General features: G+C 39.4%; 1 protein-coding gene across 3 annotated transcripts in view; it reads left to right on the plus strand.

Moving 5' to 3' along the window:
- LOC137651194 (peroxisomal leader peptide-processing protease) overlaps positions 1-23,666 on the plus strand; it is a 318,149-nt gene that overhangs the window by 249,297 nt on the left and 45,186 nt on the right. For all 3 annotated transcript variants that reach the window (XM_068384358.1, XM_068384350.1, XM_068384367.1), the window contains exon 8: positions 16,842-16,973. In XM_068384358.1, the coding sequence (XP_068240459.1) occupies positions 16,842-16,973 (132 nt within the window). The remainder of the gene's footprint in view (positions 1-16,841; positions 16,974-23,666) is intronic.

A 23,666-nucleotide genomic window follows, 5' to 3' on the forward strand; every position in this document is an offset into this window, starting at 1 on the left:
TGTGTGTTAACACAAAGGTGGGAAAACCCTGAGTCAAAAGCCAGATAGTTGGTTAGGACTTCCACTCACCTTAAGGGTAAGTCTTCCTTAACGAAGAGCAAGAAGATTTGTATTTAGTGTCCGAACAAATGACAAATTTAAAGTAATATGTATTTTTCCTAACGATACAAACCTTGAGCTCATTATACAAATTTGGCCCGTCAACACATATCCCCTTGCAAGTCCTTGCAATCAAAAGTGACAACACAACACCGGTACTACCCCCCTACCAACTAACGGTGTGGTAGTGATACCTCGCTAAAAGTTTTATGGTTAGTCTTCCAGCTTTCGCTGAAAATATATTCCTAAATAAAAAGCTCAAGGTTTGTATCGTTAGTATAAATGCAAATTGCTTTAAATTTGTCATTTTTCTTTCCTCTGCATTCCAAATATGTAAATTATTTTATTAATTTTTTTTTTTTCTGTACAATGTAGATTGTTTTCAATGTCTAGAATTGATATATAGATATAAATACCAAATATGTATTACAGTTTTTTAGTAACTTTTGAGATTGAGGAAATAGAAGTTATTTTAATAAAAGTACAGTATTTCTTTATAGAGGTGTTAAAAGTTTAGATTTGATGGTTAATTTTATTGTATGTTGTTTCCAAGTTATGTTGAAGATAATAGGAGGTCGTTTAATGATATTTCCCCTTTTCCTTTGTTTTGAGGGAATTTTAATGTGTTAGAGGCGTAACTTACAGTTTTATTAATGTTTTAGTTGTAAATAGATTTTCTAATGATTGTTTCTAGAGTTTAGCAATATATAGATGGTAATTAATTAATATTGACTAGGCATGTGATAATATAGAACTCAACTTTAGGGCACAACATAGCTGTACTATTCTTATGCAAGAAAGCTTAGTTTTCCATAATACTGTACCTTGAAAATATTTTTTTTTTTTTTTCTAAAAATGAATGTTTGGTTTACCATTGATTTAAACAAATTAAAAATCAAGGATACCTGCCACATCAGTGACAATGTTGGCTAAAGTCAAATGCTAGAAATTTGAGAAACAAAAAGTCTGACAAATATTAAAATGAATAACATATAGCTAAAAACTTATAGTCACTATTATGGTGTGGCAAATTGAGCAAATTTTTGGCGTGAAATATAGCATAGCTAACCATTGGTCAAGCTTTGTTTTCAAGGTATTTACATAAAGAGAATATAGAAAACCACAATGAGACAAGTCCTTTGATAATTCTTTGGTATCATTATTTATAGAATTTGTGACTGACAAAAGTGAAAATGCTTGAAGATTTCTAATATAGATTCAGCATAAAGTATTTCTGTGGATTTCTTTAAAAAACTTTCCACCGTATTTTGACATTTTAATATGGCATATTCATATTTTCTAGAAAACAGAAGCCAATTGCTATACTCTAAGTTAATACCATACTACCCATAGAACTCCCTGTCACCCAAGTCTCTTTTTGGGAGGGGAATATTGTAAGAACCGTTATTCAGCGTCTCACAGCTCTATTCTGGTCATGCAAACACAATGTCCCATGGATGACATAAAAACAGACTTACAACAAACACAAGACGATGTCAGTGATATTTTTGTTTATTCAAGGAGCGACGGCACTTTAGCTTTTAAAAAGAAACTAACATCTAATAATGCATATTATAAGCTTTCTATTCATAGGGTGCAAATGGTTTTGTCCCTATAAATAAAACATATTTAAAGTGTTTACCAGGTTTGCAGGAACACTTATACTGTAATCATGTACCATTTTAGATGTAAATATTTCCTGCTAACATAATGCTTGCAAGGAATGGCTTAAAGTCAGATTTTAATGTAAATAAGTTTATATCAATCACAATTTTTGTCCAAACCTTGACCAGCAAAAGGGTCTCTGATCCTATTTATAATAGATCTAGTAATACTTGATTTGGGAAATCCATATAATCAAATCTATACTGTACTTATAAAAAAATTTCTGAAACAGGAGAAGCATATATTTTGTGTGTCAAGATTTATTAAAGACTACACAAAATCTTATTTTAGATGGCACACCTTGAAGAATAAGCTAAAACTTCATATAATCACACCACTATCTAAAGTCTTGATTACAAGTGTGAAAATTTTCTCTAATATAAGCAGCACATCACAGGCTGTCACTGGACTGCCTGACAAATGGAGAGTGAGATTTCAAGGGAGCAGCCTGTGGAGGCCATTTAGTTTAGTTGTAATTCCTGATGTATTAGGTTGGAGGTCTAGTCTTACAAACTCACTAATAGTCCTCTAATTTTGATCCTTGTCAACCAAGCTCCACTTGCCAAATGTATACATCGATGAATGTAGGGTAATACTATTGAAATACAGTAAGATGAACTCAAACTTATTATATCCTCATGTAGCAGAATTTGTCTCATTTAGAATAAGAGGGAGAGGAACCAGATTTCCCAGATTGTTCATCATCTTGAAGCATCCCTTGGCCTCTGGACATACTGTAAATACCTACCTGAAGTATCTGATATTATGCATCATGACAGTGGTACACATTGTCACCTCTTGGATTTTCTTATGCAAATTTGAAGTACATCCCACTGTCTTACTAGCAAGGCCCAGTCTATATCATGAATTATTGAGGTTGTAGCTTTTATCCTTCAGTTATTAACATTCATCAATTTAGTGCCCAAAGAAAATCAAAGATTCCTAATGATTTTTCTTGGCATGAGTCCACTTTATCATATGTAATCTTTGAGATTTGTAAATTAACTACATACTTTGCTTTTCATCTTTTGTTATTTCAAACTTTATTTTGCTCGTCCTCACAAAATTGAATGCAAATATAAGATCCACAATATTCTGTTTTAGGTGACTTTAAAGGATCCCTCCAATACTTACTATAAAAATAGCTAAAAACAAATTGAACAAGTTTTTCTTTTTTTATAAAATAAGAAAGTGCATACATTCAATATGAAAATACTACTGGTACCATACAGCAAATATTAAATATATAAAGAAAGACACACTACATCTGTTTTGCCATATCAGATCTTTTTGAAGGTGCACAATATTGTTCATGTTTCCAAAACAATTCATTTGTGAATTTTTGTTTACAGTATGACTTGCTTAATGTTTAATCTGTAACGGGTATAAATAAAATATAAATAAGTAAAAATAACTCATTAAAAGCACAAAACAACATTTACTACTGTAGATGATAAAAAAGAATAAGATTCACAATGACAATTCGGGAGCAGCTTCCCACCTGTTTGGTACTGACATTATACATACAGTTAGTTGTTTACAAGTGTTGTGGTGTGTTATTCATATGCATTTATAATTTTGAATTTTTAGCCATGCCCCCTAAAAAAGTAAAAGTAGTGAATACAATATAGATTGATGATGATCACTTGATAGAGATCTGTCAAAAATTAGTGCATAGTGCAAATTATGGGGCATGACGTTGAACCCTAACAAAACTCAAAGTATGATTGTAAGTCAAAGACAGTAACTCCTCAACATCCAGATCTCAGCATTGATATGTTTCCCAAACTCAATGAAACACTTATTCTGAAGAAGTGTTTTCATTCTTACATTTGTCCTTGTTTTGAGTATTCTTCTGGCTGGTCTTCAGGTTCTGAATCTCATTTTAATTTGTTGGATAAGAATTTGCAGTCTATTAAATTTCTCATTCCTGATCTAGACATTAATCTCTTGCCCTGTTGTTCAGTCAGTTTTTTATGTATGTTGCATAAGACTTCATAATTCTGCCCATCCTTTGTATTTAGATCTTCCCAGACAGTGCCAATTTGCTCATAATACTAAGTATGTAGTTAACTCTGATAGTCATGCCTTCTCCATCATAAGGCTTAATACTGCACAGTATTCTAGAAGTTTTACACCAGCTATGACCAAGTTGGGGAAGGATATTCCTAATCTGGCAGTTGAATCGGTGGAACTTTAAAAGTTCAAACTTGCAGTAAGCATTTTTATGTTGAACTGGCTGACATAAATCTTTCTTTATAGTTTAGAAAGGTCTTTTTTAAAGTTGTTACTGGGGTATTTTTCCCTGTTGGAGCCCTTGGGCTTATAGCATCTTGCTTTTTCAACTAGGGATTTAGGTTACAGTAGCTAATAATGATGATGATAATAATAATAATAATAATAATAATAATAATAATAATAATAATTATAACAAAAGCAATCAGAGATTTCTGACCTCTGCCAAAGGTTAATGGAGTTGTCCTTGTCCTAAGATCTATCAATGGTGGAAATTTCGTCAAAATTCATCAATTTGTTTTGACATTACTTTTAAAATGCAAATCCTGAATTAGAATCCAACCCAGATCATCTCCAAAATTTAATGGGGTCGTTCATGACCTAAGATCTATCTGTGGTGAAAAGAAAATTTTATCAAGATCCATCAATTTGTTTTTAAGTAACCTTTAAAATTGAGAAAAATGCAAATCCGGATCATTTCCAAAATTTAATGGGGTTGTCTATGATCTAAATTCTATCTTTGGTGAAAATTTTGTCAATATCCGTTGCGTAGTTTTGAAGTAATCCTGTCCACAGATACACAGACAAATAAATAAAAAAAATAAGGATTCGGTAATGGATCATCTCCAAAGGTTAATGGAGTTGTTCATGGCCTAAGATCTATCTGTGGTGGAAATTTTGTCAAAATCTGTCAATTTGTTATGACATGATCTTTAAAATTGTGAAAAATGCAAATTCAGTTCTGGAATCCAGATCCGTATCATCCCCAAAATTTAATGGGGTCGTCCATGATCTAAGATCTGTCTGTGGTGAAAATTTCATCAAAAAGGGATTTTGACGAAGGAAAAATCTATTTCTGGGAAGAGACCTGTGATGCCCGGTGAAAGAAGTCCTTCTTTACACTTTTCTAATATAAATCTTCCAAATATACTAGAGAAAGATAAAAGCATGGAATGCAGAGGTTACTACCCTCGCGCGATCACCTTGTGGGTGTCGTGTATACAACAGGGGCGTGTGAAAACCACTACTCACAGGCTGTCTTCCGTTTAGATAATCCCTTCATCAAAGGGAAGGGCCGTGACAGGCCCTAGAGAACACAGTTGGACTACCCCACCGACACCTACCACGCGCGCCCTCTAGGTCATCCTTCTGCAAGAACATATGGCTTGGCAAGGAAAAAAGGGTGGGTCCGTACAAAATAACCGGGAAGGGTTTCACCGGGCGTCACAGGTCTCTTCCCAGAAATAGATTTTTCCTTCGTCAAAATCCCTTTTCTGGGGCGACCTGTGACGGCCGGTGAAAATGTACCGGAGAATGCCTTCCAAGCCCTATACAATAATAACATAATGAGGAGAATACAAACACCATGTAAGACAATAATATAATACTGTAAGTAAACATAAAATTACAAACTAGCCAAAGGACATAGGGGACGTAAGGCTAAATAAAAATGAAGACAAGGAATCATCTGAGTGTCCAGACGCAAAAGGCATCAATCTTACATGTCTAAGCATATCTAAACATTAAAGGAATGGTAAATACAATAACAGTTAAATCATAGGAATTAAACATGGTAAATAACTTAGGGCTAACGAACCACCCAAGAGAGTGGCGACGTGGTGTGAGTGGCGGGTAGGAGGGAGGAGAGAAGAGATGGAATAAAGGAATAATCAGAGATTAATGGGGAGAGATAAGACTCCCCGCTGCAACCGTAGGGTATTTAAGGGCCTGTAAGTTCTTTAGATAGTGGCGTTTGAAAACCATAGGAGATTTCCAACCCGTATATTTTTTAAGGTCATCAAAGTCCATGTTCTGGAAGTAATTGATGGAGGTAGCTATTGACCGTATATCATGAGCATGGGGAAATGATTCCGGGTTAGCATGTTTAATGAAGTAGAGGATTTGTTGTCTGATACCTTGAATGGACATAGTACCCCCTTGTTCCCTGATAAATAAGGGACCAGACGAGCGGGTGGCAGATCTAGCTAAAAAGGCCCTGAGAGTAGTGACTGAACACAGCGAAGGATCCTGGGGAAGAGAGATAATCTTCCAAGGGGACCACCTATTTTGCGGGTCCTCATTTTTAGCTAGGAAAGCTCTGTCTGGAGAAAGTAGTACTTCGCCTGTAGGGAGGAAATCTATGTTTTCCGGGTTACGTGAGAGAGCTGCTAGTTCTGAGATCCTAGCACCTGAGGCCATAGCTGTTAGAAATAAGTCTTCCTAAGCAGAGTGATATAAGAGCAGGACTCATTGTCCGTGTCTGACGCAAGTTTGAGGACATCGTTCAGAGACCAAGAGACTTTTTGTGGCCGATCCAAAGGTCGAAGCCTAGCACACGCTTTTGGAATAGATGAGAAATAGGAATCCGCCAGGTTAATGTTAAACCCAACAAGGAAGATCTTCTTCAAAGCTAACTTGATGGTGGTTATAGTGCTAGCTGCCAGGCCCTTGTCAAATAGGAACCTAAAGAACGAGATGGCTAAATTTGGAGACATACGAGTATGGTCTGAATTCTTTAGGAAATCTGCTAGTTTCTTAACGGCCGAATCATATTTACGAATTGTCGAGTCTCTTTTGTCCGCTTCGATGAAGAGAACGTTTTCCGGGTCAATGTTTGCGTCTCTACGAGCTGCAAACTTCATGAAGTCCACAAAGTTAGGGTTTTGGCTATCCTTGAGGAATCTGACACAGTCTGTGTTTGGATTACTTGGGTCAGTTTGGGGAATGGAATCCGGAAGGGACGGAGTTTCAACTCGAGGAGGAGAGGAAACCAACTGCTCTTTGGCCAGTGAGGTGCTACTAAAGCCACTGCCCCCCGGAAGGAGCGTAGTTTGTGCAATACTTTCATTAGAAGATTCACTGGTGGAAATAGGTAAATCTTCCTCCAATGGTTCCAATCCAGGTTAATGCGTCTATGACATAAGCCCGAGGGTCCATGTTTGGTGTCACATAATAAGGAAGTTTGTGATTCATCTGAGTTGTGAATAGATCTACCTGGAGGCCCGGAACCAGTCTGAGTATCCACCGGAATGAAATTATGTCCAGAGACCATTCTGATTCCAGTGGTTTCGTCCTGGATAGTGACTCCGCTATCACATTCTGGACTCCCGCTAGGTGAGTTGCTGACAGGAACCAGTTCTTTTCTGTTGCCAAGGCGAAGATAGTGACCAGGATCTTATTCAGGTTGGGCGACTTGGATCCTCCTCTGTTGATGCAGTGTACTACGGCTGTGCTGTCTGACACTACTCTGATGTGGGTCGACCTCGGAGGAGAGAGTCTCTTCAGGGTCAAGAACACTGCCATGGCTTCGAGAACATTGATATGGAAGCGTTTCATGGCGGGTGACCAAGAGCCCTGAAACATCTGATGTTCGGAGTAACCCCTCCATCCACTCAGAGACGCGTCTGTATGAATTGTCACTTGTGGAGGTGGGAATTGAAGAGGAACCGATTTGGAGAGGTTCTTCGGTTCGGACCATGGCTGTAGCCTCATTTTCAAGACAGAGGGGACTTCGAGACCTTGTCTCTTAAAGGTACTGTAGCTCTCTTTCTCCAAACTCGATTGATGTCTTTGAGTTTGGCTTTCAATAGGCGATCTGTTACTGAAGCGAATTGGAGAAGGCTGAGGATTCTTTCTAAGGCTCTTCTGGACACCTGTTTGTGTTTGAGAAAATTCTTGATCTTGGAAGCTATTTCTCTTACCTTTTTGGGAGGTAGAGACAGCTTGTGCTTTGAAAGGTCCCACTGAATGCCTAACCATTCGAAGTGGTCTGATGGTAGTAGGCGGGACTTTTGGAGATTGACCTGAAATCCCAGGTTGGCGAGAAAACGAAGTACTTTCTTCGTAGCTCTGTTGCATTCCAGGGCCGACCAAGCTCAAATGAGCCAATCGTCCAGATAAGCAACGATCTGAATCCCTTGGTTCCTGAGTTGTTCTAACACTGTCTCTCCCAGTTTCGTGAATATCCTGGGTGCAATGTTGTGGCCGAAGGGCATGACTTTGAACGCAAAGGCTTTCCTGCCTAGACGGAAACCTAGGTAAGGAGAGAAGTTTCGAGCTATTGGTACGTGATAATAGGCGTCGGTAAGATCGATAGAGGTGGTGACGGCCCCACGGGGAAGTAAGGTCCGTACCTGAGAGATAGTCAGCATCCGGAACCTGTCGCAGAGGATGTAAGAATTTAGCTTTGACAAGTCCAGGACCACTCTCAATGCCGACGAGCCTTTCTTCGGAACTGTGAACAGGCGGCCTTGGAACTTCAGCGATCGAACCCGTTTGATTGCTACCGGGACTATATCATTGCGGGGGAGTGAATCTAGGTCCTTTCCCTTCTCGAGCACCCCTTGTCCTAGGTCCGCCTCGTTGACGGAACTGTCCTCTACCCCTGTAGCTACCTCTCTGGTGTCCACGAAAGGAACCTGAGGGTTCGTAGCTAGGGTTGTATGCGGGTGAGGGCATCCAAACAGGGTTGGGTTGTGTACCTGGGGGAGCAGTGAGGTAGACCACCTGTTGAGGGGGATTCGGTTGTAGAGTCGTCGAAGCAGCGGGAGACTGTGATGACGAGTGGGTAACAGACGATTGATGGTAGTGACCTCGGTTCGTCTTGTAAGGGGTAAATCTCTGTTTCTTCTTGAAGAAGGTTTGCTTATGGGCTTCGACCTTCCTTTTGGCAGTGAGGCCCCACCTCGCTTGCAAATTTTGGTTTGCTCTCGCAGCGTCTTGTAGAACCTTGTTCACCTCCTCCTGAGAAAAAAGGGTCTTACCCCAGCAGGGGGAAGCTATCAGCCTGTTCGGTTCATGTCTGATCGAGGCCTCAGATAGAACGTATTTCCTGCAACTAACCCGAGCCGAACAAAACTCGTATAGGTCGATTTGGAAGGACAGAGACAGGTTCTTCGTGAATACCCGAAACAAGGTCTCAGTCGGATAAAGTGAGGCTAGAGACTCCATGGAGGTAATGGAGTGGAGAGACTTAGCTAACCTATTCCGTGCCTCAAACTCAGTCTTGAGAAGATTTTCCAGTAATTTGGGAAGCTTCTCGGAAAACAGATTAGAGGCGCAGTCTGGGTCTAACTTCCCTACTGTGAAAGTAGAGGGGGCATCGTCCCAGATAGTAGAGGTACTCGGGATGAGCATGGAGGTGGGGTCCGTCTCTTTAAGAGCCGGCATGGCAGAACCTTCTTTGACAGCTTGAAAAGTAAGACCTGCCACTTTATCCGTAACAGGTAAGGTAATAACGGGAGCAGTTGTAAATATGGTGTAGGCTCCTTTGTGTGGGGTGAGCTTGGAATTAGTGCACCCCCAGTCCGACAACGTCCTGGCCCAGAGATCTTGGGCCTGCTCTTTAGGAAAAATTACCGTTTCCTTCGGTACCTTGTCTAACCTAACCAAGGCATGTTCTTTCAAACGGACGAAGCCGTTGAATGGGAATTCTAGTCCCGGAGGGTAAACTTCTAGGTCCTCTAGAGGGAGGGTGCCTATGCCCTCCAGAGTTATGGCACCATCTATATATGGAGCATGTAAGGCAAACCTCCAAGGGTTGTTTTTATCGAAGGGGGGTAACTTCGATGCGTCTGGGGCTGAAGGAGGAGGCATCTGAGTTCCTGAACGGATCAGATTCGCCACCATATCTTTGAGCTCTGTCATAGCTCCTTGGTTTGCCCTAGAATGTTGTTGTATCTGCTGTTGTATCTGCTCTTTAACAATATCCCTGATCATGTCGGCGGATAAGGAGGGCTCCCGAGCACGATCCGCTGACGAAGCCCTGGACTTTGCGGACTTCGTCTTTTTAGTAGTCACGGTTTTAGGTAAAGTAATATGAACATCAGGATCCTTTGAGGGTCCCGGGACCGGTGACACTGATAATGGCAAAGCTGAAGGCTTAAAGATACGTAGTGGCTTCACTTTGGGTCGTACAGGAACGGAAGGATCCCGAGGAGAAGCCGTAGGCTTATCAAAGCCGTGAAAGGAAGTAGTAGAGGAAGGAGTGAGGGATGAAAGGGGGTCCACCAACTCATCACCACCTACCTGCTCATCCATGGGTTCGACGTCCAAATCTAGAATGGACGCGTCCTCCGTCAATAAAACTTCTTCCTCCGTTGGAATGGTTGCTCTAACCGCCGCAATTAACGGGGCCGCTGTCTCCGGTGGAACTGCCGCAGTAGTAGAGCCCGGGAATAGGCGAGAAGCCATGTCTCCATCAAGGAGATAGGGTGCGCCAGACGGAGCATTCCTCCCAAAGCCTGACACCCACGGACGGAGAGCAGCTCTTACCTCCCGGAGAGATTCATCATCAGCCTGAAAGAGGTGAGGAGATTAATGATGAAGCAATAAGTGATGTATATATATAAAGACCAATTAGTTCATCGCAAAGGATATTAACAGGAACAAACTAGAACCAACTTACATCATCGCTCAGGAGTAGGGATGACAGCTCGTAGCAGAGCGTGCATGACTCCGGGAACCATACCATGTAGGGGGATTGTCCCGGTTCCCGAGAGAAGGATATGGCGCAATGTGCATGGGACCGGCATAGATCATGGCCCAGGGGATCATTAAAAGCAGCAGAGCAGCCCTTGGCAGCGCAGCGGACTTTCTGTAAAAGAAAGAAGACATAAGTCTGGATGTTCCTTGAGACTCTGGTCAGTGAACAGATGAATCAATAGAAATAAATAACATTAATTATGTGTGACTAATATGTTAGCTAACAAATTAATATACTAAAAACCAGTAACCACGTAACATGTAACTATAAACCTCATCGGTAAAATAATGTTAAGCCCGGTTCTGAACGTCTGAGTGATCTCTGTTGACACCGGAGATCCGGTGACAAAGGTCCGTCATAGTGAAATCGTGAACATCAGCGGTAAGATAATATTAACCTCAATGCTGAACGTCTGTGTTATCTCCAGTGAAGCCGTAGATTCGATGAAAAGGGACCTTAATAATGAAATTGTGATTAATCATGAAAAAAGGTTCGTGTGCATAAGGCCGAAGCCAGAGTCTGAGTGCCGGGTTTCACCGTTGCACTCCAAATATCTGACTAGTTCTCACCCAATGAGTATCCATTATAGCGGAGTATAACTCAAGGCGGAGCTACGGGTGGCGGCATAAAGCGATCCCAAAATAATGACTCATACACTAACGGAACCTATTAATAGTGCTAGCTATATTAACAGTAACCACATCAATAAAACGTGAATATCATCAAACTTAATATCATAAACCCGGAGAATAAGAGGAGGCAGGAATAACTCGTGATCGTATAAAACGGAAAACGGGAAATCCACCTCTCCTTACTCGAGCTTAAGAAAGAAAACGAGAGAAAGGGTAACTCGTAACTGTAGTAACAGAAAACGAGCACTCTATGCTCACGCTCTCATGGTTACATTATAAAGAACCAAAATCACACAATAATATGATAAGAATAATGATAAAATTGTAATAACCAAGAACGAAGAATAACGACAACGTAACAAATAAATATAAAGATATAGTCTAAAACGAGCACCTTCCTGAGGCGTGTACTTAAACTATAACAAAGGCCAGAACGTTATTCTTCGTTCGTCCAAATTGGACTTGCTAGCAAAATAAATACCATAGTAAAAACAATAATGAAATAATGATAATAAAAATGGTCATAAAACGTATGTGATATAACCTAGATGACAGAGTACCAGATGGGCAATATTAACTTGAAAAACTACCGAAGCGAACAAAACCAAAATGGCTGCCGTCACCGAGGAAGGCCAAGCCGCTTCCAAAATTAAAATCCACATTACTGGAAAGAGAACAAATGCCCGGTACTGAAAAAAACTGTCAAAACAAACTATGGTACTTAACATTGGTAAAGGTGAAGTAGCAGCGTCAGTCATGTTGAATTAACGACAATCACTTTCAAAAACACCGAGCACAAAAAAATTACGACTTTGCGGGCAAGTCCAAAACAGAAGGATGACCTAGAGGGCGCGCGTGGTAGGTGTCGGTGGGGTAGTCCAACTGTGTTCTCTAGGGCCTGTCACGGCCCTTCCCTTTGATGAAGGGATTATCTAAATGGAAGACAGCCTGTGAATAGTGGTTTTCACACACCTCTGTTGTATACACGACACCCACAAGGTGATCGCGCGAGGGTAGTAACCTCTGTATTCCATGCTTTTATCTCTCTCTGGTATATTTGGAAGATTTATATTAGAAAAGTGTAAAGAAGGACTTCTTTCACCGGCTGTCACAGGTCGCCCCAGAAATCTGTTGTGTAGTTTTGACGTAATCCTACCCACAGGCAGTGTCAAATAAATAAAAACTGCAAATCCGTATCTAGAATCCAGATCTGGTACCGGATCATCTCCAAAAGTTAATGGAGTTGTCCATGGCTTAAGATCTAGCTGTAGCGGAATTTCATCCAAATCCATCAATTTGTTTTGATATAATCTTTAAAACTGTGAAAATGCAAATCTGGATCAAGAACCCGGATCTGGAACATCCAAAATTTATTGGGGTTGTTCATAACCTAAGATCTATCTGTGGTGAATATTTAGTCAAATTCCGTTGGGTAGTTTTGATGTATTCTTGTCCACAGACACACATACAGTAAATAAATAAATGCATAAATAAACCGACTTGAAAACATAATCACCTTTGGTAGAGATAATAACAATAATATTGCATGTCCCTTAAGCCTGCCCTGAAAAACATTGTCTACAACTCGCCATTACAAAGACGGCATTGTTTACTTTGTTGGTGAAAAGGCACCATCATCTAAAACTTGTACAATTAATGTGAAGAGGGGAAATTTTTATGATGAAATTGAGTGCTTTTTATCCTCTTGGATCAAAAGGCAAACACATGAGTAGATTTCTACGATCTAAATGTTGATCCAAGAGAAGATTAAGTTTTTGTTTGAGAATGTAAGTAGAAAATATCTAGAGGAAAAGGACATTTTCCACAATTCATGGATGGTTTAATATACTTAAAAGGTGAATCTGCTTGCACAGCATCAAAATTCTTGGAGAAAGTGTTGATGCCAAATGATTTCCAGAGAATTTTGAAAAAAAAAATAGATATTCAAAGAAGATGGATTTTCTCCACAACCTATCTTCGAGATCAGTCTGTTTTTGGAAGCAAATTCCTGATCGTTCATTTATTTCAAGACCTAAAACAATGTCAGGGTATATAGTAACCAAAAATAAGCTAACATTAATATTAGTGGGTAATGTCACTGGCAACATCAAACAGAAGACACTGTTGTCTATTATTATCATTACTAGCCAAGCTACAACCCTAGTTGGAAAAGCAAGATGCTATAAGCCCAAGGGCTCCAACAGAGAAAAATAGCCGAGTGAGGAAAGGAAATAAGGAAATAAATAAACAATAAGAAAAAATTAGCAATAAATTATTTTAAAAACAGTAACAACATTAAAACAGATACTGTATGTCATTTATAATCTATAAAAAGACTTATGTCAGCCTATTCAACATAAAAACATTTGCTGCAAGTTTGAACTTTTGAAGTTCTACTGATTCAACTACCCGATTAGGAAGATCATTCCACAACTTGGTCACAGCTGAAATAAAACTTCTAGAATACTGTGTAGTATTGAGCCTCATGATAGAGAAGGCCTGGCTATCAGAATTAACTGCATGGCTAGTATTACAAACAGGATGAGACTATCCAGGAAGATCTGAATGTGAAGGATGGTCAGAATTATGAAAAATTGTATGCAACATGCATAATGAACTAATTGAACGACAGTGCCAAAGATTAATATCTAGATGAGGAATAAGAAATTTAGTAGACCGTAAGTTCCTGTCCAACAAATTAAGATGAGAATCAGCAGCTGAAGAGCAGACAGGAGAACAATACTTGAAACAAGGTAGAATGAAAGAATTAAAATTTTTTCCAAAATAGATTGTTCACCGAAAATCTCAAAAGACTTTCTCAATAAGCCAATTTTTTGTGCAATTGAAGAAGACACAGGCATAAGTGTTTCTCAAAAGTGAATTTGCTGTTGAGAATCACGCATAAAATTTTAACAGTCATAGAAGTTAAAGAAACATTATCCATGCTGAGATCTGGATGTTGAGGAACCACTGTCCTTAACCTACTTACAATCATTGAGTTTTGTTTGGATTCAACTTCATACCCCATAATTTGCACCATGCACTAATTTTAGCTAGATCTCTATTAAGGGATTCAGCATCCCCAGACCTACATTCAGGAGATGGAATTGATGCAAAGAGAGTAGCATGATCTGCATATGCAACAACCTTGTTTTCTAGGCCAAACCACATTTCATGTATATATAATATGAAAAGTAATGAGCCAAGAACACTACCCCGTGGGACACCAGATATCACATTCCTATACTCACTATGGTGCCCATCAACAACAACTCTTTGAGATCTATTATTTAGAAATTCAATAATAAGGCTAAGAAATGACCCACTCACTCCCAACTCTTTGAGTTTGAAAACAAGGACCTCATGATTAGCACGGTCAAAGGCAGCCCTAAAATCAAGGCCGATCATACTACCTTCCTGACCACAATCAAGAGATTTCTATACAGCAATGGAGATTGTAAGAAGGTCATCATATGCTCCAAGGCCAAAACCAAATTGCAAACTAGGGGAAAATGATTACCTTCAGCAAACCTATTAGTTTGTTTTTCTCGAAGACTTTCAAAAACTTTAGATAATATGGGAGTTATGGAAATTGGGCGGTAATCAGTTGGACTTGAGCTGCCACAAACACATTCACATAGTGGAGTAACATTACCAATTCTCCAAGTGCTAAAACCTCCTCTTCTTGCTAAGTTGCACAAAATAACAGATAACTTTGGAGCTAAGAAATCTGCAGCCTATAAAAAAACAAAGGAAAAATACCATTTGGATCTACACCTCCATAAGAATCAAGGTCCATCAACAGAGCTTTAATTTCCGAAATCAAAAAGCTAAACAAGCTAGTTTAGCCTCAGGAAAACCGGAATGAGGGAGTTCAAGTTTCTCATTACTCTGTTTACTGTCAAAAAAATCAGCCAAAAGGGTTGCCTTTCCCTTTGGACAGTGATGTGACTGAGCCATCTGGTTCAAGTAAAGGAGGAACTGTTGTATCTACACCAAAGAGTGCAGATTTAAGGGTAGTCCACCTCTTATGTTCCTGGGTTGTACCAGAAAGGCTTTCTTTTATGGTTTAATTCTCTTAGCAAAAGCTCATGGCTGAGTATAGTTATTCCAGGTCAAATCTGGTCTGTTACCCTTCCATAGATGATAGGCCTCCTGCTTCTCCAAATAAACATGTCTACAATCATCATTGAACCATGGTTTGTCCTTCACTCAGTACCTTAACACATGAGGAAGGATACGCCTATCAACTATATTTACTAGATTCTCATTCAAAAAGGACAGCAGGATCAACACTACTAAACAGTTGTGACCAATTCAAGCCTAAAAGATCATGCAAAATCCCATTACAGTCTGCTTGAGATTTCATGTAAATCTTACTTGAGTGTGATACATCAGGGACAGGTTGCTCAGTCTTCACTACTGATGCCCTTAACCCTGGGGCACTCTAAAATATTCCAAAGTCGTACGTTCTGTCTTTTGAATGACCATTTTGAAAGTATGGTTCACCGTTGTTTTATTTGAAGAATGTTTCACTGGATATTATGTACAAGCAATCAAAGAATAATATAAGGCAAAACATCTTTATTTTAAGGTCCTGATGACAGTCAATAATGCACTTGGAAATTCCACATATCTGAATGACATAAACCCAAACGTGACTGTCATTTTCTTGCCACTGAACACTACATCTCTCTTTCAACCCATGAACCAAGGCATCATAACTCCCTGCAGCTGGTACTGTCTAACCTGTACCATGCATTAGGCAGTTGATGCCATGTATTCAGAGGAAGGCGTGAACATTTGAGTGTTTTGAAAGGCCTACAATATTATCAGGCAGTTTTCTATAAAAGAAACTAGGCTCTCAATTTGTTCAGGATTCAAAGGTTTTGATAAGTTGCTAAGGGATATCTCGTAGAATTTGTTACCCCATAGAGATGAGCTTGAGGTGAAGTTGGAGATGATTAGTTTAAGTAGATTAAAGCCCACACGCAATCAATGATTAATAGAGACTTTTTGAAGTTGGAGGCTCAAATGTAAATTTGAAAAAAAAGTTTACTGGTTTAGAACCAAGGAACTTGGACTTAAAGATATGCAATGTGCTTTTTGTGTGTTCAAGTGTCTGGCAATCTCTGAATCCCAGGATCTTATAGCTGATTGTTTTAGAAAAAATTACTGTGAGGTTTGTCATTCACAAAACCCAAGTTATGTTAATAGAAAACATAATGATTGCACAGTGCACTCACTGAACACAATACGGTATAACTCTAGTGATCGTGTTGTCCAGAAATATTTCCTAGCATAACTTTAAAACTATGGAATGGTCATCCTAAACATATTTTAACGTCATTGCTCATGAATTTAAGATAATTTAACATTTTGTACCTCAGAACATTGTACATCTTTACTTCAATTGTTATAACTCATGTGTCTAAAGACATATTTTTATTTATCTGTTCATATCTTCAGGCAGTAATTCAATCTCTTGTTTTCTTTTTTTGCATTTAAGGTAAGTTTTGTAGAAACTTACCTTTGCAGTTAGTTGCTGTATAAACTACAGTACTTGCATATGAATCCTTGCATGTTTCAATGTTAAAAGCAATATTAATTATACATACCATAATTTGTTTTCCAGTATAGTAGCCTTTAATTGGTTTTCAAGTCAATAGGTGGTTGGGTTATCATCACTGTCATTATCATCTAATATACTGCAACTTCTTTTTCAGGTCTCCAGGTTGTTGGATTGATAGTTTGTAACACCAAAGACCTTTCAAACAAAGCCACATTTCCACATATAAATCTAGCTGTGCCTGTTCCTGCTATATACAAAGTGATTTCATCATATATCTCATCCAAAGGTAATACTTTTTATACACTATTGGGTTAAAATGTAATGATAAAAATATTGGTAAATTATTAAGCTGTGCTAGTCAGTCCCCTTTTTAATAAGTTAGCCATTTTACTTTTTACATTTGAATTATGTAATTAAGGTAGTCTTTCACACCTAGTATGTCTGTTTATGCACAGTTTTATAGGGTTGTGTAATTTGTTCCAGTACGTATACAAACTTTCGTCCTTTTATAAGAGTATGATTTCAGCAACCCAACCAACAGACCCTTGAGCTCTCAGTTTTCAGCCGCTGAACAGTACAGATGTACATCTTAGCGTCTCCATCTGGCTGCTTTAATCTTTTGCTTTTTTTTAGATACATATGTTGACAGATCATCATGTTCGAGTGATATTAAGGAAGAACACAAGAATATGCAATTGTTTCCCGATAACTGTAGCTGTGTGACAGTTATCTGTGTGAACCTGCCAATATCCACATACTTCTTCCTTTTGGACCGCATTTTTGTTTACTGTTTATTCCCTCTCTAGTGTGGCCTTATGATGAAGATGACAATAATGTAAACCTAAGGAATTTGGCATTCATTAGACATTCCTTTGCTCTGTCGATGGAAGGATTGACTACTGTTACCCCATCTACTACAATTTACCAAAGTACAGCTTAAGAAATTACAAAACATAATAAACAGAGGAGCAAAACTGATAAAAGGTGTCCCTTCTCGAGAAAGGATCCCTTCTATACTAATTGATTTATGTTGGCTGCCTATTAAGCAAGAATTGAGTTTAAAATATGTACAATAACCCATAAGTTATCAGAACTGGACGTCTAAAATATCTAAGAGAATTGCTACGTATTGTGCAGCCAACAAATCGTGTTCATACGAGAATAGTTACAGATGGTTTTAAATTATTGGAACCTAGATTTATGTCTATTGTAAACTCTAGAACCTTTAAGTATGCAGCTCCGAGACTATTAGGCTTCCACGAGACTCCCAAAAGATTGAAGATATTAAGGCTTTCAAGAGGAAACTAGACTTTCTTGTTCTGTGAGTACTTCGATAGTGACGATTTAACAATAAACAATCAATATGTGGTATGAAATATTGAATGCTCTCAAACATACATGATAAAATGACTGTGGAGGTCATGTAGAGAGTAGAGTTTCCCTACTGTATGGTATCAGAAAAACAGTCCTTAAAGTAAAATTTAATCAAGTATATTGCTGCTGCCAAGTTTTAAGGGGAGTGTAAAATTTAATCAAGTATATTGCTGCTGCCAAGTTTTAAGGGGAGTGGTGCCACCCATCTTCCTTTTGTGTCTTCCCGATACTAGAAAGGTGTTAAAGGCATCTCACCATGGAGTGCTGTCTCTTTGAAGAGCCCTCTGGTCTCTCTTTTCTTGGATCATCATCTTGGCCTGCATGATCCCGAAGAAGGCAAACTTTAAGGTTTTCTTTTCCTCAGCTTAATCTAATTGAGAGAATGAGTAAAAGACATCATTGAAAAACTCAAGTAGAACAATCGTATGGAGCTATGTAGACATTGACACAACCTTTCTCTCTTTGCATACATGTGAAGTACATGATATGGTATTAAGTATCGTAATTCCCATCTAGGAATAAGTACCAAATGTTATCCCATAGAAGGAAGAAATATCAGCACGCACTACTCTATAGAGGTTCTGGGTACTCGGTATTGGTGTTTACACACATATTACCAGTGCTGGGTCCCATACTATTTTTCCAACGACAGGAAAAATAGTCTCATACAACTCTATTAGGGAGCTGAACACAAGCACCTTCAGTCGTGAAGGTGGAAAGAAGGATTGCATCGATCCTCCTTTCCATCTCTCTCTCTCTCTCTCTCTCTCTCTCTCTCTCTCTCTCTCTCTCTCTCTCTCTCTCTCTCTCTCTCTCTCTCTCTCTCTCATAAAGAGAGGGAAGCAGGGTACGTTCATGGTATGAACTGCTGTAGCTGTGTTTGCAAGGGCACTACAGTCATTACGAGACTGAGAGTTGTGTGTGCAAGATTTCTTCCTGCTATGAGACCAGGATGACGCAACAGACTGTTTCTTCATAGACATTTTTATCACCCGTCTGTAGCTGACCAGTCTCACCAAGACCATGCACGAATAGTGCAAAATCAGACAACATGTAAACGGATTCTTCCTGCCCGCTTTTCACATTTTTGTAACAATTGAGTCACAGGACACCTGTCCTCTGCTTCTTCTTAACTTTCTGTGCTCACACTTCAAGATCTTCTGATATGCTGAGATCCTTCAATGCATCAAGATTTTCCTATGCACTAAGGACAAGCTACATTACGAGATCCTCCCAAGCATTGAGATCTTCCCACTTGTCCTAGCACTGGCTTCTTTTAAACATTCTACACTGATGCATAAAGAGCTTCTCATGTGCAAAGATCCTTCTAAGTATTGAGATCTTCCTGCTCTCCAAGGTCAGTCTTACCTGATCCTCCCACGCATCCAGACCTTCCCACTTGTCCTCACATGAGTCAAAGAAAGTGACTTTACAGGACCTCTATGAATGTTCTTACAATCATCGAGATGCCTCAACATGTACATACTATTAGTAGCAAGACTCTTCACCTGCAACAAGCCTTCACATGATGGTCCTAAAGTCCTCAGTGCCACATTCTTATACTTACCCATCAGAAGCTGCAGCACCCAGCTTCATCAGATTCTGAGAGTACAGGAGCCAGGAGCACCTGAGCTTCTGAGGAGTTAGACCTTAAAGAAGTTGTTCCTTTCTCTACAGAGAATTGCCCCATTTCCTTTCTTAGTCCAGTACATGAATACCGTACACTGAGAAGGATTTCCATGAGGTATACATTGAGACTTCCTCCTTCATGGGAGAGGAGCCTTAGGACACTTATTAACAAGGTACAGTCTGGTTTTTGGACTGGTGGGGATGGTTGATTGATTAATTTGGAGTTTTCATGCATCCTGACATATAAGGTCATTGACGCAGAGTTACCCGAGCTCTCATTTTCTTCCTCTAAGATACTTGACAGCTACGGTTGCTGATAGTATAGGAGTTATGCTCTCTCTCTCTCTCTCTCTCTCTCTCTCTCTCTCTCTCTCTCTCTCTCTCTCTCTCTCTCTCTCTCTCTCTCTCTCTCTCTCTCTCTGTGGAGTATACGTGTAATGTATATCATGTCCCTCTAATAGCCTTTGCTCCACCTTGACTTCTTCACTCACAAATAAACATTATCTCATTGCTTCTCTGTTCATGGATAGCATGGGCAGGACATCCATGTACCACTTGCCAGACCAAAGGGACAATGAGATAATGTTTATATGTGAGCAAAGTGAGCCATGGTGGAGCAACGACCATTTGAGGGACGTGATATTAATTACACACATAATTAGAAGTTCACACAAACAGCGAGAGAGAGAGAGAGAGAGAGAGAGAGAGAGAGAGAGAGAGAGAGAGAGAGAGAGAGAGAGAGAGAGAGAGAGAGGGCATAACACGCATGTTCCATCAAATACCCAGAAATTCGTGTATCATAGCAGCTGAAAGAGAGAAAACGAGAGGGGGCGGGGGCAGCCAAACGTTGGGAAAACAGAGGTCCAGTCAAGAACGAGGTGGGCGGTGTTGTCTTCGCTAGCCCAAAAGCTGGGTTGCATATTGTAAATATGCTCCCTGGTCATTGTCAACCCAACTCCCATTTCCGGATCATCAAAAATGGAGAATCTCGAGATGGAGGCTATGTTTGTCAAGGTATTGATACTCATTCATGAGTTCAATGACATTAGGCAGGCAACCATAGCTCTCATCATGGGAGGAATAGCATCCATTGATCAGCGTTTTGACGTCCCATAAGGATCAAGTCTGCCCTTGGGTTGCTACAGTCAGAATTTACTCACATGTCTTTAATAATGGCCATTTCCTAGATTTCTAGTCAACATAAATCCCTACACTCTAGCTGATTAAATAAGTTCCTGTATCCTATTCTCTCTGCAGACCCTCTCTCTAACTAATCGAATTAGTAGAGTTTATGCTAATGGCACAAACCCCAAAGTAGAGTCTTAAGCATAAGTGCATGACATTCTCGGCACCTGAGTCTGTTGCCTTTGAAGTTGCATCCATTGCCAGCCTTCAATCAATATCATGGTTTGAACATGGGACAGTTGCAGTCAAATACTTTGCCACAACTCAGGACTTAACAAGCCTTGAAATGAAGTACAAGGATTTGCCCTGTCAAGCACAAAGACCAGGACCTTCTTGCGCACCAGTCGGCTAAATAGTGGGCCAACGAAACTCTGAAGAGAAGGAATACCATAGCCTCCTTCCCTGCCTTGCAGATGAGACTTGAGGAGGCACATTCGTTACGGAAAGTACTGATGTTAGAGACGGCAGACCTGTTCCTGTAGAACGAAGCGGACGTCATGAGAGATAAGTGAAAGAAGGTGAGACAGGACTCTCTCTTCCATCAACAAGTTACCTTCATGGGTCCAGGCCCTTCAAAGGCAATCATTCTGAGATGCCCATTGCACCTTTAAGCTGGTGCTGAAGAACACTCCTGTGACCTATAGGTTCAATTTTGCATACCCATTCCCTTCCTCCCCTAGAAAGGTGCAGATCACTCTCCACCCTCTTGCTCCTAACCTGATCCTTACAGGCAAGGGGTAGGGGGAATGAAAGAGAGATGATTAAGCTGAAGTTAACATTACCTTCCTACATCTGTTCTGAGTTGTGGTATGACCGTCTATATAATGAGAAAGCAACACTGTCACAGAGCAGAGAACTGGTAGGTGGGGTCCTTCGGGATGGAACTGCACCCTCCCCTCAATCACACACTGATGATGTTCCAGACCTACCTTCCAATATCAACACAACTTGATTGGAGACCAGTCATCGATCTCTCTCTATTGAACAAGTTGCTCCTGAGACACCATTCAAGATGGAGACAGAAGGACCGTGCAGTCCACCCTAAGAAAAAAGACCTCTTCATTCTTGTGGACCTGAAGGATACATGCCTTGGGAATCAACTCCCCTCTGATCCTACAGGAGGTTTTCTCTGCTCTGTCTTTAGGAAAGTAGTATACCAGTTCAAAGGCCTGTTGCTTGGAATGGCTTCCACTCCCAAAGTGTTCACGCTAGTCTCTTCTTAAATCTTACCATGAGGTTGCTTCTAGGCACCACTACAATTTTAGTCTTGATTTCATTTTTGCACCTTTGCCGGCTAATTGCTTCACTGCTGAGGTGTCCTCAGGGCATCAAATCATTGGAAAAGGTTTTTTTTTTTTTATCCAGCAGTGGTGGGTGCCTTCCCTTTCCCCAATGATACTCTAGTCACCAAAAAGCAAGTTGTACTTTGAAAGTGTTGCCATTCTGGGACTGAAAGTCTCCGTCTTCAGCAATAGTACGTTCTTCTTCTTAAACTTTACTTATTTTTCTTGTTTTTGCCTCGTCTTTATTGCTTTCTTTTCTTATAACATCACAATTTTTTTTGTCACGTTATTCCTCAACTTTTTTTGCTTCCTTGCAGAACTTCCCTCCGGCTGTCTGAACTTGCAGGAGTCCATTGTTAAATTTTACCATTGCACAGTATACGCCAAAAAGAAACAAAAATGGACAAAGCAGTCGTAAATAACTGAAAATAACAGGTCACTTCATGAGCAAAGTTTGGCTATAATTGGTTATTGCATGGTGGACTTTAGTCAACTAGTGGTTCTACTAAGAGAAAAAATAGTCAGAAACCACCATATATATAGGACATAATGACATAATTAGCAATTGTAGAATAAACAAATAGAATCTTTATTACAGAGTTGCATCACTCCCACTCTTTAAAGGGTTACTACTGTCTCTTTAATCACCTCTGCAAACTACAGTATTATAAGCACTCAAATAGATTTTCCATACTTTCTCGAGATTTTTGGATGTTGAAAGATTGGAAATATTGTTTTTCAATGATTTTTTCATGATTTTTCATTTTTCGGTACATAAGTATGGGCTTTTGGCAGTAATTTTACTTACCACTGGGGATCATAAAAACATAATCATCATATTTCAGGGTTACCCCTCAAATCTAAAAATATCGCTCTCCATACACAATATATGCTACATGTACCAAATGCACACACATGATCAAAACATGGCTAGCATGATATATTGTCATCTGTATTTTCTGGTCAAATTTTATGCTTTTGGAATACAGTATTTAGTTATTGCCCCTGATACTTGATGGATCTTTAAGTGTAATCAAAACATAAAGATTGTAAATATATAAATGAGCAGACAAAGAAATAAGAACATATATGCAGCAAACATTTACTGTATTTACAATTGCCATATCGTATATAAGAAAACTAATCATCTATTCCTAGGGAAATCAGAAAAAATGATGGAATTACTATACAGTTGGCTATATTGGATACCAAAATGTGCATTTTTCCATGGTTTTTTAAGGAAAAATAATGAATAAGTACTGTACTCGGGCCAGAAAAGGGTCGCGTACAGGATCGAGAGCGCTTGCGCAACTATACAAAAAAAAAAAAAAAACTTTTGAGCAATAAAACAAATTATTTTCTTTAATAAAACATTTAAAACATGAAATTTAAATTTTCTTGTATCCAAAAGTGGAATAAAGGGATTTTGACGAAGGAAAAATCTATTTCTGGGCGAGAGACCTGTGCCGCCCAGTGAAATGCTCCTTTTGCATAATTTCTAAGGTATA

Source organism: Palaemon carinicauda, chromosome 1, assembly GCF_036898095.1.
Source record: "Palaemon carinicauda isolate YSFRI2023 chromosome 1, ASM3689809v2, whole genome shotgun sequence".
In the NCBI taxonomy this organism is placed as follows: Eukaryota; Metazoa; Arthropoda; class Malacostraca; order Decapoda; family Palaemonidae; genus Palaemon; species Palaemon carinicauda.